We start from the raw sequence: 24,867 nt of genomic DNA, 5'->3' as shown, positions 1-24,867 counted from the left end.
AAACTATAATTCACCAATCATATAGAACATAAATTCAAAGACATCCAAAGTAATAGCGCAGCTCTACCCCATGATCAACAGAAAGAGTAAATTCGATACTCAGAACAAACTACTCATATACAAGATGGTAATACGCCCAGTCATCACTTACGCATCTCCTGCATGGAGTCATACCTCGAACACAAATATTCAAAAAGGTGCAGAGAATAGAGAACAAATGTCTGAGAACGAGTTTGGATGCCCCGTGATTCATGAGAAACTCCCAAATTCACAGAGAAGTCAACATTCCTTACATCACATCCCTCCTTCACGACCTAGCTGAAAAGTTAGACAATTAATCATCCGAACCCACTGATCAAGCAAGTTTCAGACTATAATGAAGCAGATTTCTGCAAATACAAGAGACCCAAATCAATTCTATTCTCAGCTGAACACAGTTAATCTCACTGCCCTTTCAGGGCGAACTTAAAGCTCAATAATTCTCCACCCAAAGAACTTTCCTTTTCAGATGGAGGGGAATATGAAAAGCATTTATGCTTCACCCATCAAGTCAGCGTCGTTCTGCGTTCTTAGTGTTGAATTCATTTTCGGAGATTGTATCAACTGAATATTGTTGTGATTTAGTCAAGTGAAGTTTTTGAAATATTTCTTCTCGAATGTATTTTTAAAAATGGATCGGTTTTTACTAAACGGTAGTAGGCATTGTGTGAGAGAAAATAAAGAGGGCACACCATCAAATAGTGGCAAGAGTGTGAAGAAGCATAAATATCGAAAATATGATGACTGTTATTTGGACTTTGGTTTTACGTCGAAAGAAGTCAATGGTGAAGCAAGGTCGCAGTGTGTACTGTGTGACAGTTTTGGCACCAAAGTGCATGCTACCAAGTAAGTTGAAACGCCATTTAGAAACCAATCATCCCAGCATGGCTAGTACATCTCGTGACTACTTTACCAGAAAGAATTATTTTGTTAAATCAACAAAAAAAAAAAAAGGTAGTTTTTATAAGCAGGCGTAAATGCTTTGCTAGCATCGTAGAAGGTGGCACATAGAAACGCAAATATAAGAAGCCTCATACCATCGCAGAAGAACTCATTCTACCGGCTGCTGTACATATGAACATTATGATCGGTGAGTCTGCTGGGAAGCTGCTTTCAGAAGTGCCTTTGTCCAATAACACCATCAGTCGCAGCATACAGCACAACAGCTGGATGAGGCCACAGATAATAATAATGATGATGCTCACTTGATTTGCTATGTAAGGTTTATTAGATGGAAATAACATTGTACCTTCTCTTTTGTAAAAATATCACTGCTGGTGCAAAGGCTCAAGATTTGTTCGAGATCCTTGATACTTTTATATCCGAAAATAATTTGAAGTGGACTAAGTGCATTGATGTCTGTACTGTTGGTGCTCATTCTATGTCCAGCTGTTATGGAGGATTGCAGGCACTTATTCGAAGCAAAGCCCCCAATGCACTGTGGACCCATTGCGTTATTCACAGGGAAGCACTCGCGTCAAAATATCTGAGTCCTACATTGAACCAGGTCTTAAAATATGTAGTGAACGTAGTAAACTTTATAAAAACTCGGCTGTTGAAGGCAGGTTTTTCAAAAGACTATGTGAGGATATGGGATCCGAGCATACGTCTTTGTTGTACTACAGCACTTCGTGATAATGTTTTGTCTCGTACGTTTGAACTGCGACAGGAAATTTATATTTTTCTTAAAGAGGAGACCAGAAGTATACTGAAAATTTTGTGAATGAAGATTGTTTTGTAAAACTAGCATACTTATGTGATATATTTGAAAAGATGAATACTCTGAATCTCTCCCTACAGGGATGTAACATGCACCTTTTAAAGTCGATTGAGAAAATTTCAGTATTTATAAAAACACTAAAACTATGGAAAAGAAAAATGAATGAAGGAGGAGGCGAAGAATGTTTCCTCTTAAGAGGGAAATGTTAAATCCCGTTTTATTTAATAAAACGGGATTTAACATCTCCCTCTTAATTAACAAATTTGCCGGTAAAATAGCCTTTTGGCTTATTATCTTTGAATGTTTCCTCTTGTTGCAACAGTTTTTGATCTCCAATGGAGTTGATTTCTCTCGAGATATGAAATCCATTTTTGAAGAACACTTATCACCTGGTTTGAGAAATATTTTCTAAATTATAATATCGATAAATTTGCATGGATTCAAGATCCATTTAACGCTAGTGCTCCATCTGAATTTACTGCTGCAGAAGAGAATCTTATTGAGTTGTCTTGCGACAATACGTTGAAAATGAAATTTAGCAGCATGGAATTAACTGAATTTTGGATATCAGTAAAAGATGAATATCCCCTTCTGAGTGAAGCAGCTCAGAGAAATTTAATTCCATTTGCGAAGCTGGATTTTCGGGGGTCGCTGTGATAAAAACTAAGTATCGCGCGAAAATCAATGTAGAGAAGGAAATAAAGGTGGCTGTGTCCAGTTTGATTCCAAGATTTGAGAAAATGCGCAGTGATCAATAGGCTCATCCATTCCACTAATGATAATTAGTTAAATTTGTTCAATTATTTTTTTTTGTGATCGTGTATTATTTATTTTTACCTAATCTTTTAATTAAAAATAATTATTCGCTATTTCGCAGTGTACTTGTTAGAATTGGATATGGGCGCCTTGGGAAAACCTGGATTCAGCAAGGGCGCCGAGAATCGAAAAAGTTTGGGAACCACTGCAGTAGACATTTGTGTACTATATTTAGGAACAACTAGTGTAATTAGAGACAACTCGAATGATACACTTAATGGAAACACAATCTGCTCCCGTAGACTATGCTGCATGCATGTAAACGGGGCAGATTTATTATTGCAATAAACAGAGAAGGTAACTAAACACAATTGTCTAACAGCTATCAAATTTTCAGCTCCAGAAATGTGTGTAACAGCTGTTAATAATAGTCATTGGATAGAGAAAGCACTCAATAAAGCAGAAATTACAAAAAAAAAATGTATAAAAAACAATAAACATACAATAAGGGTACAAAAATAATTTGAAAAAAAAATAAAGTAAATAAATAATAGTAACTTACAAGTATATAAAATAGGAACATATTAAACATTATTGGGTAAAGAAATAGTTAAATATTTAAACAGAAAGAAAAATCACTTAGTGAATTGAACTTTTCTCGTTTTCATTAATGAAAATTCTCGAATAATATCACGTGTATCAAGTTGGTCCAAAATATCTGACTCTATTGATATAATGGCAAGATTTGAAAGTCTGTCTTGTACCATTGTGGAGCACAAGTATTTTTTAATAATTTTAAGTTTAGAAAAGGACCGTTCCGCAGATGCTACAGATACCGATAATGACAAAAGAATCCGAAGAGCAATCGTAAAGTTTGGAAACTGTGATTAAGTCGTTTTTGAATCAATATACTGAATTATCTGATATATCATTTTTAAAATTAGAAATAAATGATTGACAGTGTAAAATTTCTTCGCATAAATCATCTGGTCATTGTCTGAATGATTCTCATTGTGTTAATTTTTGTCGTAACTTTTTACAACAAGATAATAAATATTCTTTATTTCGTGAAGTACTTAACAAATACAAAAACTGAAAGGAATTCATATGTTCTTTTAATAAAGTAAATCTTTCCTTCAAATATTATAATATTTGATCTATTATGCAGAGAAAATAAATTACTTTAAATGAAACTTCAGGATCTACTATATTTTCATGTTCGTAATCAAATTGTGTTGTCTTTTTACGTTCGCCTTAATAGTCTACTATTACAAAATACAGATTCTGCTCAAATTTTGCTGCAATTAATTTTAGCTTTCTGCAATTTCTTCAGTGGCGAATTCTCCATGCCTGCTGCACAAGCTCATTAATTGAGAAAGAAGTAATATTTATTTGTTAATAAATGCATGCATTTATAAGCATTCCAGGTAGGCTTTTATTTTTGTAGACAGAAGGCGGCTTAAGCTTGCGCAGCAATAATTGAGCTTTACTTTGTGTATCGAAGGCCGATGCTTGCTCTTGCTCGTCTAGTCAAAGCTACCTTGGCTTGCTCGGTTGTAGGAGCTTCCAGGTCCTCGCTGCAGCACTGTGATTTCATGTGCGCGCATAGCCATTTTCACTCCCTTCACGTTGTCTGAAACACAAGGCCACACGCAGTCAAAGTAGCTCTAGCCAGTGAGCTTCAGCCAGCCTTTACAAGTGTGTGTGTTGCTTGGGAAAATTAAGTTACAACCAACTTTTTATGACGATGTTATTGACCAGTTCATAAAGAACCGTAGGGTAGAATTTGCATTCAAGTAGCTAAATTGAAAAAGATAGAATATCATTTGTAAAATAAATGTTGTATTTGTATGATTAACCGTGCATAAATTTCTAAATACTGTATATAGTTTTAAATGGTCAGTAATTCATTATTCCGTAATCAGACTTCAATCACGCCTCTCAATCCCGAACGATAACAAGAGCAAACGTGAATTTCAAGACCAGCATCCACTCTTTAATTTCTTTAAAAGTTTCATCGATCTATAATCATTTAAAAATTGATTTAGATCATTCAATGCATCTAAAGTAAGTTGGAGATTCATAGATGAAGCCTGCAGTATTTGCAGATGAAGACATGGGAATGTTCTCCTGGCTATAGACACATGAAATCAAAAGCTATACAAATCACCAAACGGTTCTTTACAGGACCACGAGAAAAGAAAGTTGAGTACTAATTTCCAGATTTGACAACTCAACATTAAAAGAATAAGCTTTGCTGAAAGTCAATATCTATCAAAAATCTTTTGAGAAAATGATATAGACATAGCTGTCAATCAAGAGATGCACATAGATAATGAACAACAATTGAAATCTAGAGGAAGAATTGCACAGGGTATGATATACTAGGAGCTACACATCACCATATTAATGGCTGTGCAACTTACGTACACAATAATATAGAGAATGCTCACTTATCAGCACATATTAATCAGAATATACACACTATCATAGCCAGTGGCACACCCAGATAGGTGGCTAGGAGGCCCTGGCCTCCCAAAGAAAAAGGAAAAAAAAAATTTTCAAAATTCTTTTCCTAATTAAAATTCATTTTTTTATTTATGTTATGTCGTCTATTTCTGTACTACTTATGAATTAGCGATCATTGTAAATGCTGTCATAGGTTATATGCAATGCGTGGTGTGTATTCTCAAAATCGTCTACTCAACATGCCCCCCCCCCTCCCCAAGATAAAACCCTGAGTGCGCCACTGATCATAGCGAGAATTGAAGATCTCACAGTGGTTAACATCTATCAGCCTCCCCTGGTAGAATGGCCACTCCAAGTAATTCCCATATTTCCACATCCTACTATTTACATAGGAGATTTTAACAGCCATCACTTCCTGTGGATTACAATAACAATAATAGAAATGGTGAAGCATTAACAAACTGAGCTGAGCAAAGGATAAAGGAACACTGCAGCATGGAATACAACCCATACCTCTGCTTTGTTACTCAAAATTTGCAAAATCAGCTGCTAAACACAAGGCAAGTCCTTGAAGATTTTACACACAACCAACACTGCCCAGTATTGGTAGAAGCAGGAATACAAATACCAATAACATGGTCTATTCCACAACCAAGATGGACATTTAGGAAAGTGAACTGACAGGATTTTTCACAAGAACTGGATAAAATGGTAGGATGGATACCACCTGTGAGTGAAAACTACAACAGATTCATTGAAATCTGTTTTAGTTCAGTCATATCAACAGTGAAGAAATGTATATTCCAAGGGATTTCCAAAAGGAATACATACTTGGCTGGAATAAAGACTGTGAAGAGCTATACTAAGTCTGTTTAGAATCTGGTGACTGTGACATAGCTGATGACTTATTCCAGAATAATAATAATCATTTGGTGACCACAGACAAAATTGCCTGTCGAATAACCTTGCTGTCTAGAGCCCTCGCGATCATCAACACACATGGGAGGTTAAAGGATCGCTCAGAAACTTACGAGTGTAGCTGACAATTCCCAATTTTCAAGAAAATTTACCACAGATGAAATAACTGAGCCTTAGAGGAGGTTAAAACTGGCAAAGCATCAGGCTTTAATGGTATTCATCCTGAATTCTTGGTTAACTGTGGAATAAATGCTCATCAATGGCTAACTAGATTCTTTTCTCATATTTTAAGGATGGGAAACCTTCTAACAGCCTTTAAGAGAACCAAAATAATAGCCATATTAAAATCCAACAAGCCTCAAGATTAAGCAGAGAGCTATTGTCCTGCACTCTTCAGTTACTGTTATAAGCTCCTCCTTAACAGAATTATACCAAAAATATCTGAAGTTATGCCTGTGAGCAAGCAGACTTTAGGACTCAAGTACTAATACTCAAGTACTCAAGTACAAATAGCCTTGCTATTCATATCAAGGCAGGCTTTCAGAGACGTATGAAAACTTTGTGTGTTTGTTGACCTTACTATCACGTACAACACAGTATGTGAAGGGTTGCTATACAAATCATACCATTCCAATCCATCGTATGACTTATTGGCAACATGCTTTCTGACAGGCTCTTTCAAGTGGTACTGGGAAACAAAAGGAGAAAACTGAACAACAGGCTACCGCTAGGCTCAGTATTAGCACCAATCTTATTCAACTTATATACATCTGATCTACTGACAACTAGGTTGAGAAAATTTGCTTATGCTGATGATATAGCTCTTGCCACCCAACATAAGAACATCAAAGTAACTGAAGATATTCTCACAAATGACCTTAGAACTATTGGGGAATACTTTCATAAGTGGAGATTAATATCAAACCTCAATAAGACCGATGTTAGCTCTTTCCACCTAAATACCAAACTGGTAAATAGGAAACTGCAGGTCAGTTTTAACAACACAATGCTGCAGCACCAAGATTTCCCTAAATATCTCTTTAAAAATCTGTAATAACATCATACAAAAACTATGTGGTTCTACATGGTTTTTTTCTGCTAGTACACTGTGATGCTCAATGTTGGGCCTAGTCTATTCTGCAGCAGAATTTTGTTCACCAGTATGGCTAAACAGTCCTCATATCAAGAAAATCAACACACAAATTAATGCACCAATGAGGACAATAATAGGCTGTGTCAAATCCACTGCCATCTACTAGCTTCCAACTTTGAGCAACACTGCACCATTTAATTTGCACAGACAAGATGCTCTTGTAAAAGAGTACAGAAAAATAAATAGCAATCTCCTCTTACCAATACATGAAGACCTCTCACACTCAAGTGTAAATCACCTTAAATCCATGTTAAAATTGCATATTGGCTGAAGAACTACTAAATAGCAATTTCAATGTTCATTCAACATGGCTAAAAACCTGGAAAGAAAAATCACCACCAGACTTAAACAAGTACATCTTCCCAACCAAAATCTGAAAGGGATTGAGCTTCAATGTCACTTATGAAAAAGCTTAAATAGGATATGCAGAGGATATGGTATCTGTGCAGATAGCTTACACAAGTACACACCAATGTGACTGTGGGGTCACAAACCAAGCCATCTGTCACATTATGGAGGACTTCAGCATAAGAGCCTACCCTGGTAACAGGAGAGACTTTTCTGAGGCATATCCTTCAGCCTTTGAATGGCTAGCTGATCTAGATTTAAAATTTTAGTGACTTTTTTTTATCTGTTATTTGTATATGTACACTATCTGTCTCATTTATATTGTTTGCACAAGTATGTATATATATAATAAAGTTAATTTAATCCTTTATCCCAGTGAGAGCAAACAAAGTTTGCACCTTAAAATATCTTCAGGACTGAATATAGTGATGTACTATCTTACCTGGGTAAGTAGTACAACACCTACTGAATATAGTGTTGTACTACTTACCCAGGTAAGATAGTATAACACTATATTCAGTCCTGAAGATATTTTCAGGCGCAAACTTTGTTTGCTCTCACTGGGATAAAGGATTAAACTAAATTTATTATAGTCTAACCTAGTGAAAAATAAACTTTCAACATCTTTCTCTAAATCCAGAGTAATTTAATAAAAAAAAGGTGGCAAACCTTTTGGCAGCTCCTATAGGTAAAGATGACCTTGCTACTACTTCTGCCTGGTATCTCCAACTCTGGGCCTGGCTCCCACTGAAGAGACCTCAATAAAGGTCGAAACTAGTCTGGGTAGTGGCCAATCCCTTAATGCATAACAGTATACATATCCACAAGGAGATGTGTTTTGCATTATTGGAGATACTAGGATAGGAGTGTTGGTAGCTTGCCCCACCTTTGCTCCGAGTTGCCTTGGTGTTGTACTACTTACCCAGGTAAGATAGTACAACACTATATATTCAGTCCTGAAGATATTTTCAGGTGCAAACTTTGTTTGCTCTCACTGGAATAAAGGATTAAACTAAATTTATTATAGTCTAACCTAGTGAAAAATAAACTTCAATATGTATTTATATATTTTGATGTCATGTGTCCTTTTTTATTATGTCATATGCTAAATAAATAAAATAAATATACTGGAATTATCTCACCTTTGTCTGCACGGTTAGCCTAGTGGCTATGCGCTTTGCAACCATATGCCTGGGGAAGGAGTGTCCTGGGTTCAATTCCTGTGAACACACAGGCTACAGTCAAAATTATGTACTTAATCCCTCATTAGGAGGGCTCAACCAGTCCTAAGGGGCAGTCGAGAATGGGGGGGGGGGGAACCTCACACAAATAAATAAATAAAATCTCACCTTTCTTCCACTCATCAAGACTCAAGTTGAACAGCCAGTTAGGGCATCAATAATTCTTTTGCGCATTCCTTCAGCACCTATGAATATCTCATCCAATCCTCCTGCTGTGTTTAAATCAAGGTCCTTTTAATTCCCCTTCACTATTCAGAAAGCCTAAAATTGGCATGAATAACCTTAACTTGGTCATTTCTGGTGCAGCTGAAACTTTCCTATCATCTGCATTCACATAGTCCAAAAAATTCTCGACATGATATTGTTTGTTAATGTCATAAAACATTCTGGCAGAGATCTAGCTAAGCTATTTTTTACAGTTCAGTTTCAATTTCCATGATCTGCTACAATCCATGTTAAAATTGCATAATATAATGGTCACCTCATTTACCATATTCTCAGATGCTATTACTTGATGTAATATTCTTGCCCAACAAGCCCCTTCCATCATGTGCTGCTTAATTATTCCTAAAGTAACCCCCCCCCACCCACACACACTCATCTTGCATGCTTTCTCCTCCCTCCAGTCTATATCACTATAGTTAAAATCATCTGAAATGATAGTTTTTCTTGTTATAAGGTTTATCTGTCTGTACAGTTCAGTCTTTTTCACATAATTGTAGTGCTGTTCTAGACCAAGGTTATGTATTTTATTCTGTTAACCTTTATCACACACTAAATAGCCTTGAATTAATTGCCTGTATTACTCATACTTATCACTACCATTCGAGATTATTTTTACTCTAGATGGATTTAAATCCTCTGCATCCTTAGCAATATTCCCTTATCCTTCATGAATACACTGACCCATGATACATTGCATTGCTTCTTAAGAAAGATGCAGTGCAGAGTAGTTACCAGCAAAATTATGAGATTTACAATCAGCAATCACTGATATACTGTTGTGAGATATTCTAACATCAGTAAATAAGATAAAGGATTAAAAGTTATCTATGATTACATGTAGTGAGCACATAATAATGATTGACTTTATTTTCATTATTTTATGAGAGGATAACTGTAAAGATGTTACTCTTTTACAGTGCCACAGCATGCATTGGGTGAAAGGTGCCTTTGCCCCAATGCACTGCATCCTAAGCGATGCCATTTGGAGTCATAGAGTAATTTTTTTTTACTTAGTGGTGCTAGTTCTGCCCCAGGCATTGATTTAACACTCTATGGCACTACTTTTTTTTATTAGGCACATAATGAATATGGGGTTAATGTTCCAGCTACAGGATAAGTGTTTAGAATATTCACATACACTATCCTGTTTTTACTGAAGTATAACATTGACAAAGTTGTCAGTATCTGCTGTTACTACAGTGTCACTGTCAAAAGTAAAAGGAGCACAGGTTTTGAGAACCTTAATCATCACAAAGCTTTTTTTTTTCTTCTCTGAGCAATTTCTGTTGCAACACCAAAAAAGAAAAATTGAAGGAAAAGTAGGTAGTCAGGAAGTAATTACCTAAAGACAATTAACCTTCTGTTATTTCAATTGAACTTATGGATGGAGGCAAGCTAGGATACAGCAGGTTTGACCAAAGAATGCAGGAAGTCTGGATGCAAATCATGTTGTGTGACCATTGTTTTAATAATTAATGATTGTTTTTATTAATCATATTTATTTTAAACACACATTTCTAACATTCTGACTTGTACATAAAATAGTAATCAATGCACAATTAACTTTTCAAAATTTTTGGGATATGAAAGTTTTTTTCACACACCATTCAAATTTGTCTGCTTCACTTCATCCCAAGCATGCTCAATGTTTTGTATGACATTATAAATGCTATACGATTTCCAAAAGTCTTTGAGGGTTAAGTTCCCATCTTTTTCAGTTGCCCTGAAAGCCATAGCAAATGTCCTGCGGAGGTAGTAGGCCTTAAAGGAAGCAATAATACCCTGGTCCATAGGCTACAAAAGAGCTGTGGTGTTTGGTGGAAGGTAAACCACCTTAACATTAGGATGAAAGTCATCTAAGTCGGCAGGGTGACCAGGGGCACTGTCTAGCACTAACAATGCCACAAAGGGAAGACCCTTGGCTGTACAGTACCTCTTAACTTCTGGCACAAAATGGTTGGTAAACCAGTCCTTGAAGATTTGAAGTATCACCCATGCCTTCTTATAGGACCTCCAGATGACAAGCAGTTGACCCTTCCAAATGCTCTTGGATTTTCAGCCTGATAGACCAACAAGGGCTTCAGTTTTAAGTCGCCAGCAGCATTAGCCCCAAGAAGCAAAGTCAGTCTCTCCTTACCAGCTTTATGGCCTGGTGCTGCCTTCTCCTCGTTGGCGATATAGATACGATTAGGCATACGTTTCCAAAATAGGCTTCAACATTAAACACTTGTTGAGCACTGTAACTCCCCCCCCTCCCTTATTATCTCAGCTAACCCCCTCAGGAAACTCACCAGCTGCTTTATCATCACCACTAGCAGCTTCACCTTGCACCTTAAGGTTATGTAAATTGCCCCGAGCCTTAAGCCGCATAAACCAACCTTTACTAGCATTCAACTCTTCACCTGCACTCGTTTCCCCCCCCCCCCCCCTTTCACTTTTCAATGCCTCAAACAATCTTTTTGCCTTTTCTTGAATTAACATGAGGCTAATTGGGATACAGCATTGATGCTGGTCTTCCAGCCAAAGAACAAGAAGCCTTTCCATCTCAATCATGAGCCTACTACGTTTTTTCATAATCACAGTCGATTTCATGGGCGCCAATCCTTTCGCGTGTTCACAGATGCGAACTTTATCCTTGATAATAATCCTGACTGTGGTATGACTAAGTTCAACATGTGGCCGATGTTTGTTGGCGTTTCTCCCTTTTTTGCCCTTTTAATAATGTCTAATTTCACTTCTAATGTAATGGCTTTCCTTTTCTTCGACACACTGCCATCGGAAGAGTCTGCTTTATGTTTGGGAACCATATTGAAGGGTAAAAATTCACAAAAAAAACACAAACACAAAAGTGAGAGAGCGGATGTAAACAAAGCACGCAGTACCCAAAGAGTGTATGCTGGGACACAAACAACGCCACCTCTCCCAAACAAGTTCACCCACGACGTTTGAATTTTACGTAGCGCTGCTTCAAGTCGAAATTTATTTTTTAATTATTTATGGGATTACCACTGTAAAGTCAAAGTGACGCATGTCGAGGACCCCCTGTATACATGTTTGGATAAAATATCAAAATTATGGTAAAAATTAAAAAAAAAAAAATTAAACAAAAAAATATTGTTAAATAATTATCAATAAAATTATAGTTTAGTATAATTCAAAATTACTTAAAAATAAAATCCATTATTCCCAATAATGTTCTAAAATAAAAACTATAACAAATGTTATGTCTTTAATTGTAATGTCCAAATATTTAAAGAGACGGAGTAGACACGATAAGCACTACGAACACTCTACTACTGGTGCAAACTGCATATAATATAAACAACAGTGGAACTGCGTGACATATAATTTCGTGAATATAAACAACAGTGGAACTGCATGACAGACAGTGCCACATTAAGGTAATAGCTCGCATCTCAGTATGCTTGCGTGCATAGCAATATGACACTGTGGTAAACACAGTGCTGCTAGCTTCCTCTACCCTCCTAAGTGCTACAAGATGGATTTTTATTATTTTTTATACAAAATAAGAGAATTGTATAGAATTGTTGATGATAAATTTAAATATTACAAGCAAATATAAATAAATTAATAAATATATTTATATATATCGAGAAAAATTGGGGGTGCTGAAGTTCCGCAGTGCATATGCACGAGCGCCCCTGACCTAATTACTAAATATACTTTGAATATTTAAAGAAATATCAAATGCATTCTGTTTTATGTTTAAAATATTGCTTTCTTAATTTTGGGTTCGAAAAAGTAGGGTCATCCTTATACATACACGGAAAAATACGATATACTTTGTTGGATGTTGTTACAGAGCTGGTAATGTGAATGGTAGTGATTATGAAATGTATAATCAAATTAGCCAAGCAAATAAGGAAAGGATGATCATTCTTTTATGGGTGATTTTAATTATGGCAATATAGACTGGGATGATGAGATAGCAACTGGAAGTAAAGAAAATGAGTTTCTTGAGGGACAACTACCACAGATAGTATGTAAAAGAGGGCACACGAGGACTGAGTGTCTTGGATTTGATCATCTCATCAGAGGATGTAATTATAAATGAGGTGCCAAATCACCCTCCAGTTGGTGAGAGTGACCATGAAGTGATTACCTGGTTGGTTGCCAGCAGTATGAGGACCTCTGTGAGAAAAGAGTATATATGGAACTACATGGCTGGTGATTATGAGCAGCTGGTGCATGCAATGAGGAGTTAGCTGGAAGGGAAGTCAATTCAGCTTGGATGGGGGATATTCAAGAACTGTCTAGTAGAAGTAATTTCTAAATGTATTCCAAAGGTTTAGAAGGTTAAATAAGGTAGGTGTGAAATGGATAAATGAAGAGATTAAGATATGATACAGAGAAAAAAAGGCATTATGGAGGCAGCATAAGAGAAGTGGTAATTAACCAACTCCATGAGGATTACAAAGATCAGGCGAGGAGGGTGACTTGGATGGTAAGGGTAGCAAAAGTGAAGTATGAGCAGCAGTTTGCTAATGAAGCCAAAAAGAATCCTAGGGAATTCTTCTGATATGTAGCCAGCATGAATTATGGAAGATGATTATGGAAGGATGACACTAATTGGAAAAAATAGTATAAGGACAACTTCTGTGGAAGATATAGGGGAGATACTTAATGAGCAGTTCATAAAGTTCTTTTCATTCTTGTGAATGTGACATCATGGAGAGATTCAGAGCAGATGATGATGGGGAGGAGAGAATGACTATAAGTGAGCAAGAGGTGTATGGAAAATTGAGCAAACTTGATGTTAATAAGGCTGTGGGACTTGATAATATATTGCCACATATTCTGAAGGAATGTGCCAGGGAGTCGACATCTGCCTTGACATATTTTTTTAATGTCTTGCACTGGGTCTAGTTCTAAAGGAGTGGAAGGAGGGCAAGATTGTGCTGCTTCATAAGGAAGGGATAGAACTCTGGGAAACAAATTATAGGCCTATCTGTGTGTCAGGTGTTGTGGTTAAGTCGTTGGAGTAGCTGGTGAGAACCAAGATCCAGAATTGGGTTGACAACAATGGTATTATCTTTGACGGACAGCATGGATTTGCTAAAGAGAGGACATGCTTTAGTAATCTACTTACTTATTGTAATAAGGTGACTGCTTCCTTGGACAGAGGAGAAACATACACAATAGTATACTTAGATTTTGCAAAGACTTTAGATAATTACCTCATGATAAGTTGATAGTCAAACTAGAGCAGATGGGATTGGATATTAGATTAATGTATAAGATCAGAGACTGGCTATCTGATAGATATAAGCAAGTTGTGTATGGGGGAACAATATCCTGGAAGAGATAAGTCACTAGTGGTGTGCCTCAGAGGTCTGTTTTAGGGCCATTGCTGTTTAACCTGTACGTTAATGATATTGGTGAAGATTGGATGCAGATATTCAGTTGTTTGCAGATGATGCAGAGTAGAGAAGATGTTGTGGTCTTACAAGAAGATGTGGATAAATTGAGTGAATGGGCATGGGGATACGAGTTCAATGTTGCAAAGTGTAAGGTTTTAAAATTTGGGAAACAAAGATGGGATGCAGAATTTATGCTTGGTGGAGATATATTGTTGGAGGTGGAGGAAATAAGAGATTTTGGGGTGATAGTAGATAAGGATCTGAAATTTAGGGGACACATTGCTAAAATTCTGAGGAGAACACAAAGAATTCTGTGGATGAAGAGGAATGTAGAAGTAAGGAGATTTTTGTTCCACCATGTTAGTAAGGGGTTGTTATACGATCAATGTTGGAGAGGTTTTACAGCAAATAGTAGGAGATCGGGGAGAACCAGAGGACATTCCTGGAAGGTGCATAAGGAGAGTGTGAGAAGCAGATTTTTTTCATACAGAGTTGTGAATGATTGGAATGACTTGCCTCAGAGTGTGGTGTCTGCAGAGAATTTGCGTGTGTTTAAGGTGCAGTATGATGAACTCTGTATATGACAAAAGGACCTCCCAGATGAGTCTTTGACTCCATGGGGTCTTGAAATAATAATAATATCCACATCTCAAAAGCATCAATTCTTCTAGTGTCTTCCTTGTTTATTGTTCATTCTTCTGCTCCATAGAGAAAAGTAAACCAAATTGCTATAAATTCACTTGGGAAACATGAAACTTAAAAGTATAATAGACTATATAATAGCTAATAGGAAAACAGCTAATATGATACTAGAGCCAGGTATTTAGAAGTGCAGAAATAGAATTTGATAATTATCTCTAAGAATACTCCCAAAATGGTTTAAAATTAACCAACTCAGTGTTAAGAGAAATCTCCAGGAATCTTTTAGAGTTCAACTCTTAATGACAAAAGTATGAACCACTTTTATTTGCAAAGAATAAATGGAAAAGTAGAGAAAATATTTTAAAAAATGAGGATATATAGAGAGAATAGAATAATTAAAAACAATATATATATATAAATGGAGCAACAGAATGCCTTGGAACAAAAAGTAAATGGAAGAGGAGAAAGGGAATAAGAAACTGGGATGAAAACATCGAAGCAATAATCAAAGACAAGAAAAGAAGCATATAAACAATAGATAAGCAAAATTACTAGAAGCAAATAACTATAAATACAAAAGAGCAATAGAAAAAAAAGCATGTCGAAAAAAAGAATAGAGAAACATGGGATTACTTCAGCATTAAGAGACCAAATACATATTTGGTCTCTGAATTGACGTAATATTTACTACTAAACAGTGGAAGAAATAACATTACAAGAAATCTAACAAGCAATACAGCAAAACAAATCAGGAAAATCCCCTAGAAAAGATGGAATAAATATAGAACTTATAAAATATGCAGGCATCCTATTCATCAAACAACTTTTAAAATTATTTACCAATATCTGGCAGCAAGGAAAAATCTCAGAAAGTTGGAATAAGGCAATTATCATTCCAGTATATAAAAAAGGAGATAAGGGCAACTGTGAAAACCAGAGAGGAATGTCTTCTAAATACTGATTATAAGTTATATGCACGAATATTAACTTCACAACTTAAATCATATGTAGAAGACTAACTTTGCAAAGAACAAAATGTTACATAATATATAAATATTTATATTTTTGTATTGTTAATAAATCCAAATGAATAAAATTTCAATTTAAATTAAAATTGTATCCCCCCCCCAAATGATACATATTTGCTGCTGATAATAAACTAAGGACAATAATTAATAATAACAGAGATTCTACAGATGATTTAAATAGATGAAGAGAGTATGGGAAAAAGAATAATGGTTGCATGTTATGGAAAAAGTGTAAGGTAGTGGGATATATGAAGGGAATCTGGAAAGTACTGATAAACACCTAGAACAAAATGATATTAAAGCAACTGATATAACCACAAGAAACATATTAGAAGCAGAGTCATGAAGGTAACTCATGTTCTTCTATCCTCATATGTTCTTTCTTGTGGTCACATCAGTTGCTTTAATTTCATTTTTGCTCTAGGTATTTATCAAAACTTTCCAGACTCCTCTCATATTTTGGACTAAAATACGAGAGGAGTATGGAAAGTCATTTAAATTACAAATGACTTACGACAAGGCCTTGTTCTAACAATTCCATCATAAGTGGAAATGACTATATAATAACTATAAACACTGTACTTTAATAAATAATGAAACATGATTGTACAGTGCTTCTGTGTGTTTAGCAGTAAATTATCTGGAAAACACAGTGAGTGCACATGAGTGATTCTTCAAAGCTGCTGATTGATTCAACAAAAGAGACAGCAGAGGCTAGGTCACCAAAAACAACAAATTCAAGAATTGCAACAAAGCATTCTGAGGATGGTTCACTAGATGCATAACTTGTGGAAGATCTAGGATTATCTTCAGGAGTGAGGTGAGAGCAAGAGTGGACTTCTTTAAAAATTTATGCATTACATTCAAAGGATCTGCACAATTTGCCATTTCTTTTTTTCATAAATTTCTCTGTAGCAGTCTATTGCAGTTCACAACTGACTGCTACAGAGCGAACTGAACATCCTTCTGTTCAGTTTGCTAAATTTCTCCATATATTAGGGTCCATATCTTCAGACATTCAAATTGTCATATTAACAGAGGCAAATGTCTGTGCCAATTTTTTTACTGTAAACTTTGAGGGCTTAGCTTCTTGTTGTTCATTTTTTTCCCTTTATCTTTAGCTTTATCTGCTTCTAGCTCTTTAAAGTCATCATTTGAGAGCTCTTATTCCATAGCTTCTATCAACTGCTCTATATCTTCAGTATCAGCTTTCAACTCTTTAGTTAGCAGCACTATCTTGTTTTAGTTCATTTTTAAGGCTTTGTCAAATTCAGTGAATGTATGAGCATATATTTTCAGCAGCTTCATTCATATACTCTGCTGTTGCCTCACTTCATCCTGCATCTACATTCTTTGAATATAAGATATTATATTCCATACAAAAGTCTGAAGGTTTTCTTTCCCTCATTAGTGGCAACGGCCTGAAGAAAAGTATTTCTTAAATATGCTTGGAAAACAACAATAACATCCTGGCAACAACATTCTGATTGCAGGAGTAAGGTAGTATTCAGTTAATATGTTAACAGGATGGTTGTCATAAGCATGAGTGGTCATAAGTTGAGCACTAAGTTAAGGTTCAATGGACAAAATAGCCAAAGGATCTTTTGATGTTGCAGTGGGGAAAAACGAAGTTAATTAATCCCTCTTTTTATAAGACTTTGATAAAGAGAGATAACTTCTCTGAATGTACAGAGATTTGGTCTGTAGCTAATCAGAGATGATAAATTGATGGTGGAGAATATTCAAAGGCAGATGACCATGGTAGTGACAGGTCTATAGAATGCTCCCTTTAAGGATAGATTGAAGGTTGTTGATTACAAAATTTGGTTGATATGTGGAAAAGAGGATATGATATACATTTAAATTACAAAGAGGGTTTTTAAGGAATAAATGCAAAAAAAATTTCTATACAATAGGAGAGAACAAAGGGCCATCTCTGGGAGTTGCATAAGTGCAAGACAAGATGCTTGGAGAGATGGGAAAGAATTGTTAGAGGTGGTTTTGGGTATGCTATCAGTGAATGAATTTGAGACTCATCACTAAGTATAGTAAATTGAGTGAAAGATATTTGTGTGATGATAATGAAGTTCAAAAAAAAAGTCAAGTTCAGCTGATCATACAAGAAGAATTCACTATGGACCTCTATGGAGTATTTTGACTCCATAGAGAATTATTTTTTGTGGTGTTAGAACTACAAAAAAGCCTGAGTTCCTACTTTTATAGAAACTAACCATTCAAATCATGCAGTGTGCTGAAGTATTTCCCCATTCTACCCCTACTCCAAATTCAAAATAAAATTTGTAGCAGAAGTTTGACTTGAATGCAGCATTTGGAAATCTTGTATCTTGCTACATCTATTTCTTTTTTGACGAAGAAACAAACATGACTGCTCACCACAGAATTTATTGTAATAAAAACATGGAAGTGTTGCATCATATCATCTTACTCACAGAGATCCAAGTATTTATTATATAAAATGATTAGCTGATCTTCAAGTTCTGCAATGTGAGAGTATGTTTATATACCTGAAGCCCACTTTTGGGAGAGGAAATAGTGAATCTGATAAGAGAACTGCTGATGGTAGGGAAAAAACTGAATGACTAGTCAGACTTGTTGGGAGTTATGAGAGCTGAATGTGGACCATTCATATTTGGGATATTTTAAAACCATTTTTATTGAAGTCGGGATGATTATGAAGTCACAAGCCTCTTAAATTTACAATTATGCCATATTTCAATATGATGTAAGGATTAGACACCTTGCCAGTCAGTTGTGTGCAAAGATTCCAAGATGTGAGTAAAAGGGCCCAGTTTATCATAGTTCTCTGTCCTTTATTCTAACCTTTTTTAATCTATACTGTGAGATTTGCTTCACCTGAGCTAGAGGAGGCTCCTTGGATTAAACAGATGGTTTTATGTGTTGTACTGGATTTACTCTTCCAAACTGACACACTTTTTGTAAGGATGCTAATTGCAGTTTGTCTACATGGTGATATACAGTGATCTTTTAATTATCTGACCTAACGGGTTAATGTCAACACATTCTGGTCAGCACTATGATGCAACTGTACTTTCATCTGACTAATCCCTCAATCATCTGACCAGGAATTTCATTTCCTGTTGTGGTCAGATAATTGAGAGATTACTGTACATGTATGTAGTGGATAGACAACCTGAGGTGTGTGTGTGTGTTATAGCTGCATTCACAATGAAGTTATATTTTGTTTTTTTTTAATTTTATAGCAACTTGAATACAATGTTTATGTTGCTTAAATAAGTGGGAAAAAGTGTTTTGGGTTTAGGACAAATATGATTAATTATGAGCCATAATTCATTAATTACGATAAATTGGGCCGTCTTGATTGTGTTATGTAAACATTCCATAAAATGACTAGAAAGATACACAGTCCTTATATTTTACCAAAACATGGTATGAACATAAATTTAAGTCAGCTTAAGAATATATAATCATCCTAACCTGAACAAAATTTACAATTTAAAATTATCTAGGATATGAGTGATCACCATTTGGCATTTACATCCTCACAACTAGTCTACCCCAACATCCAAGTTTGATTCCTGAAAATCAGTAGTTCTTTCATGAACTTTATTACTACTATTGACTTCCTGCCAAAAAGTAGCTCTATATTAATCTGCTGTCTACAAAACTGCAAACTTAAGATGAAGTAGTTAAAAAAAAAAAAACCTCCATGCATTTTACTCTTTCTGTGACAACTTTGAGATCCATTCAGTTCTCAACTAAATAAAATGAAAACTTTAGGCTATTAACTGTTTTGAAATGCCAAAATATAGAATACCGCAGGTTCTGAAACTAAAAAGGTTTCCAACCAATATGTTTAAATTCTGCAGTGAAGGAACAGAACTCTGGATAATCAATACTAATTAATCCTCCCTATGAACTATGTTCACTTAATTAGTAATTTTTTTTTTTTAATGAAGGCAAGGCTAGGTCAGTGGTTGGCAAAATTAGTTATTCTGCAGCATATACACAGTGCTGTGGAGATTAACATTTTTTTGTTACAAAAAATGCAACATTTCTTCCAGATAGTTATGCAAGCTTTTCAAGCATTCATAAAACTGTCACTAATTGTTTAATAGCCCTGAAGATACTTCAAGTGCAAACTTTGTTTGCTTACACTTGGATAAAGGATTAAACTAAATTTATTATAGTCTAACCAAGTGAAAAAAAACTTCCAATCTTTCTCTAAATCCAGAGTATTTAATAATAAGGTGAGACACCTTTTGGCAACTCATATAGGTAAATATGACTTCTCCATTACTTCCATCTTAGTATCACCACCTCTAGGTCTGGCTCTCCCACTGACGAGACCTCAATAAAGGTCGAAATTGGTCTGGGTAGTGGCCCTTCCCTTAATGCATAGAATTATACATGTCTGTAAGGAGATATGCTTTGCATTATGGGAGATATTAAGACAAGTGATGAGAGCTTGGTCTACCTTTACCACGAGTTGCCTCAGCCCTGAAGACACTTCAGGTGCAAACTTTATTTGCTTACACTTGGATAAAGGATTAAACTAAATTTATTGTTGTTTAATAGGGACATGTACGTTAGACATACCATAATTTTTGAATAATGGCTTCACACAAGTAAGAGAAAACTAAATATAATTTATTACTCCTATATATTTTGCTCAATATGTCATGAGCTTCTTTCAGGGAGAAAACAGAAAAACTGGTAACAATATTTAAATTTTGAATACAAGAACGAGTCATACAGAATGCGTATAATATCAGGTCTTAGTCGCAGATGTCCATTAATTTATTTATTTAAAAATAAATAAATAAATAAAAATATGAAAAATTATAAACACTTAAACAGCAATCACTTTCCAAACCTTAAAAATAAATAGGTATTACAGTCTGTCCGATGAAGATTAGGATGGTGGTGTAGGGCTTAGGTGATAAGAAAGATGACAACTTCCAGCCTGGAAGTTGTCATCTTTCTTATCACCTATCAAAGTAATTTCATGAAATTACAACATATACTAGAATATTAATTAAAATAAACTTTATTCAATACTTCCTGTATTTCGGCAATGTCACATCACCATCTTCATGGAAACACAAAACTATGACACTTGCACGCAGGCACTAATAACAAGCAAATGAGACAGAAGAGAGAAATTAACATTGTTCCTAGAGTCCCAAAGGTACCCCACCCCCTAGCAGACTATATTGGGTTGTCTTGGCTGTTGGGCTGAAGTTCTCATGAACTTCAGCCCAACAGCCAAGTTTCCCAAATTTGTTGAGGTTTGGAAAGTTTTTTTGAGCTGAGGCTAATTCTATGAACAATCTTTCGTATTTAAATTTGCTGCAGTGCAGTAAAGTGGCAGGTATCCAGAGCATGGTCAGCAAGCCTAGAGTGGCTGGATTGGTGAAACCAGATGTAGTCTTTGTGTTCTGATATCCTGACATTAGCTGTCCTGCCTGTTTGGCCATAGTAAGATAGTTTACAGCAGCAAGGGACCTGGTATATTCCAGGTAGGTCTAGGGGAAGTGATTGGTCTTTGGTGGAGCAGATTGATTAAAGTTTCTTTTAATTAATATTCTAGTATACGTTGCAATTTCCTGAAATTATTTAATAGTCATGTGTTACCAACGTATAAGCTTATCTACAAGAATCACATATCAAAGATATATTATCACTTTTATCCTTGCCTGGTGTTTATCAAATACCTTGCTCTTGTCACCTTTGCTACTCTGAACAGACTAGCCATTCTGCTACTATTAGAATCGAAGAACATCAAAATTATATAAAATTTTTGGATTCGGAAGGTTCAGGCCTCGTTTCTCATGCCATCAACACTGACACAGAGTTCGCTGGAAATGTACCAAGATGCTACACTACAGTAGGTTCAAATTTAATAGTCTATTTTTTGAATTGTGTGAAGCTTTACACCACCATACTAATCTTCATCAGACAGACTGTAATACCCATTTTTAAGTTTTGGGAAGTGATTGCTGTTTAAGTATTTATAATTTTTCATATTTTTATCTATTTATTATTTTTAAATTAATTAGTTAATTATACATCTATTCCCACATTTCTGAACTCTAATAGTGTTTCCTGCCACTGAACAGCTGTGACTAAGACACGTGACATTATATGCATGCTGTATGACTTATTCTTGTATTCAGAATTTAAATGTTGTTATTAAATGTTTTTCTGTCTTCTCCTTGATAGAAGCTTGTGATATATTGAGCAAAATATATAGGAGTGATAAATTATATTTAGTTTTCTCTTTCTTGTGTGAAGATATTATTTAAAAAATATAGTACGTATTTATATAAAACTGATGTCACATACTGTACCACATACACATTTGTAATATTCAGGTACAAAACATACAAAAACATCATTGTTTCAACAGACTACATACAGGGTGTTCGGGATAAATTTGACATATTTATAATTAATTATATTTTTCCGTAAGTTACATGTATTAACACACACTTCTCTTCATTTAAAAGTTTGGACCCTTCTTCATTCATATACAAGATGTCAGAAAGGATGGATAGCTGGAACCCACCTGAATCATGGAAGAGAATAACTTGTATCATGATGATTCGTGCCCGCCATCAAAATAAGGATATTACGACTGCTGCCCAATGCTCCCTGAATACAGTAAAAACAATCAGGCATGAACTAGAGACTTGCAATGGTGACTACGAGGATGTAGCAAGAAGAAAGATCCCTAGCAGACGATCTGATTGCGTTCATACAGCAGAATTCCTCGCAAATCTGCAGGAACAGGTGTTGAAGAACCCTGGCATTGGAATTCGGGCTTTGTTCGTGGAGTTGCTAACTGTAGTCAAGCCCTGGATAACAAGGGTAGCCAATGGTAGGCCGTATGTATGGCAGCAGGATTCGGCCCCTTGCCACACCTCTGGGAAAAGTCAAAAATGGTTGTCTGAAAATTTCTACGACTTCACCAGTCCAAATGTTTGGCCTCCAAACTCCCCAGACCTTAACCCCATGGATTATTTTGTATGGGGCGCAGTTGAAAAAGACACCAATCGCACTTCCAGTAATACAAAAGCCCAGTTAATGGATAAAATTAAAACAGTTTTTGCGGCCCTTCCCAGGGAGACTGTAGCATCAGCTTGTTCGAGGTTCCGAAGCAGAATTGAAGCTGTGATCGATGCTAATGGTGGTTATTTTGAGTAAATCTTGTTGATAGTATGTAATTAACTCTGCCTGTAATGTTTTTTTGTCAATTCATTAAATTTAATAGATACAAAGAAGATTTTCTTTTTCCTTACGAAACTGTCAAATTTATCCCGAACACCCTGTATATTTTTTTTTAATGGCAATAGCTGCATGTTTTATCTAAAAATGTTGTCTTACTCTAATTGGCTACCATATTTTTTTTATTTATTAGTAATTTATTATTATTACCATCTCAAGACCTCATGGAGTCAAAGACTCATCTGGGAGGTCCTTTTATCACACACACAGCTCATCATACCATGTTTTAAACACATTCAAACTCTATGCAGACACCACATTCTCAGGCAAGGCATTCCAATCATTCACAACTCTGCACGAAAAAAACCTGCCTCTCACTCCCCTACTCACACCCTCTTTATACAGTTTCCAGTGATGACCTGGTTTTCTCCTGATCTCCCACTATTCTCTGTAAAACTTCTCCAGCATTGATCCTATAACAACCCATTACCAACTTGTAGGTCTCTATCGTATCTCCCCTCTTCCTCCTGTCCACCTCCTGGTGGACAGGAATTATCATTTCTTAGTAATCTGCAGAATGTCCTCTATTGGCAATCGGATGCAGATTTTAAAAGCGATCACATATAAATGACTATACCAAATTCTCCCAATTGCCTTAATCACTGCTTTGGTTTAAAGAAACTAAAACAGGGCTACTTTGACTTTAAAGATCTGCCAAAAGGAGAATTTCTTCAGATATACTTCTTTTGCATTTACAGAGCTTTGATGATGTGGATTCATCCAAGGTCCTCAGAACTGTTATATACTTACATGAAATTTAAAACTCCTGACTGTGCACTCTACTTCACTGCTTCATTACTCATATAAAGAACCTGGACACCTCTATCAGTATATATTACCTTAATCCTGGACTAATTAAAAAGTACTTCATTCTTGCTCTTTCTGCAACTACACTATCTTCACTAGTCCATTGGTGCTGAATTCAGTAGAGTTCTTCCAGTATGTAACGTCATTTTGATGACATGAACTTGTTTTTCAAACAAAATTTACACGATCCTGCACCTGCCTTAGGTATAGATAGTCTTTTATCATAGGCACCTTTTCTCTAGACTAATCATAAGATTAACTGCGGAGAAAGCTCTACATAAAAATAAAATTTTTTATACCTGTTTTGTTGACTTTCAGAAAGAGTTGACAATATAGATGAGACATGGACTGTACTCAAATCTCATGAAGTGAACAAGAATGTGTTATGTCTCTTGCAGAACATCACTGACAATGCAGAGCCTGCTGTGAGGAAACTGTGGAGAAATAGAAAGATGGTTCCAGACAGCAAGAGGCACAAGACATGAAGATCTAATACTCCAAGCATCTTTAACCTACTTTTAGAAAGAACAGTGGATGCCATAAAGGATAATTATAAGGGGAATTTCAATTCAAGGTACTAAGATAAACAACTTGCAATTTGCAGATGACATGGTCGTTATTGAAGATGATGAAGAGGAATTAGAAAGAACAGTGCTGAAGTTAAGTGAAAAAGGAAAGAGATATGGGCTAATAATGAACATTGATAAAACAAAAACAATGATATTTGAAAAGAAGAGAATGAAAAAGCAATTAAAGATCAATGGACATCAGCTGAAAGAAGTTAGGAACTTCACACAGTTAGGGAGCAACAGGTCACATGATTTAGATTGTAAGAAAGAAATATGATCCC

General features: G+C 35.6%; 1 protein-coding gene across 1 annotated transcript; it reads left to right on the top strand.

Annotated features, from left to right (window-relative positions):
• Window positions 1-1,270: 1,270 nt before the first annotated feature.
• LOC150104148 (protein ZBED8L-like) lies at window positions 1,271-24,502 on the top strand. The gene is made up of 2 exons (XM_090396407.1): window positions 1,271-1,742; window positions 24,336-24,502. Exons 1-2 carry the CDS (start codon window positions 1,271-1,273, stop codon window positions 24,500-24,502), a joined length of 639 nt encoding a protein of 212 aa, XP_090252533.1.
• Window positions 24,503-24,867: the final 365 nt, after the last annotated feature.

The sequence above is a fragment of the Typopeltis vanoorti genome, chromosome 8 (assembly GCF_054136105.1).
Source record: "Typopeltis vanoorti isolate ZY-2024b chromosome 8, IOZ_Tvanoo_1.0, whole genome shotgun sequence".
Classification (NCBI taxonomy): domain Eukaryota; kingdom Metazoa; phylum Arthropoda; class Arachnida; order Uropygi; family Thelyphonidae; genus Typopeltis; species Typopeltis vanoorti.
Note: the sequence above shows the minus strand (reverse complement) of the source record. Positions and strands in the feature narration are given on the sequence as shown.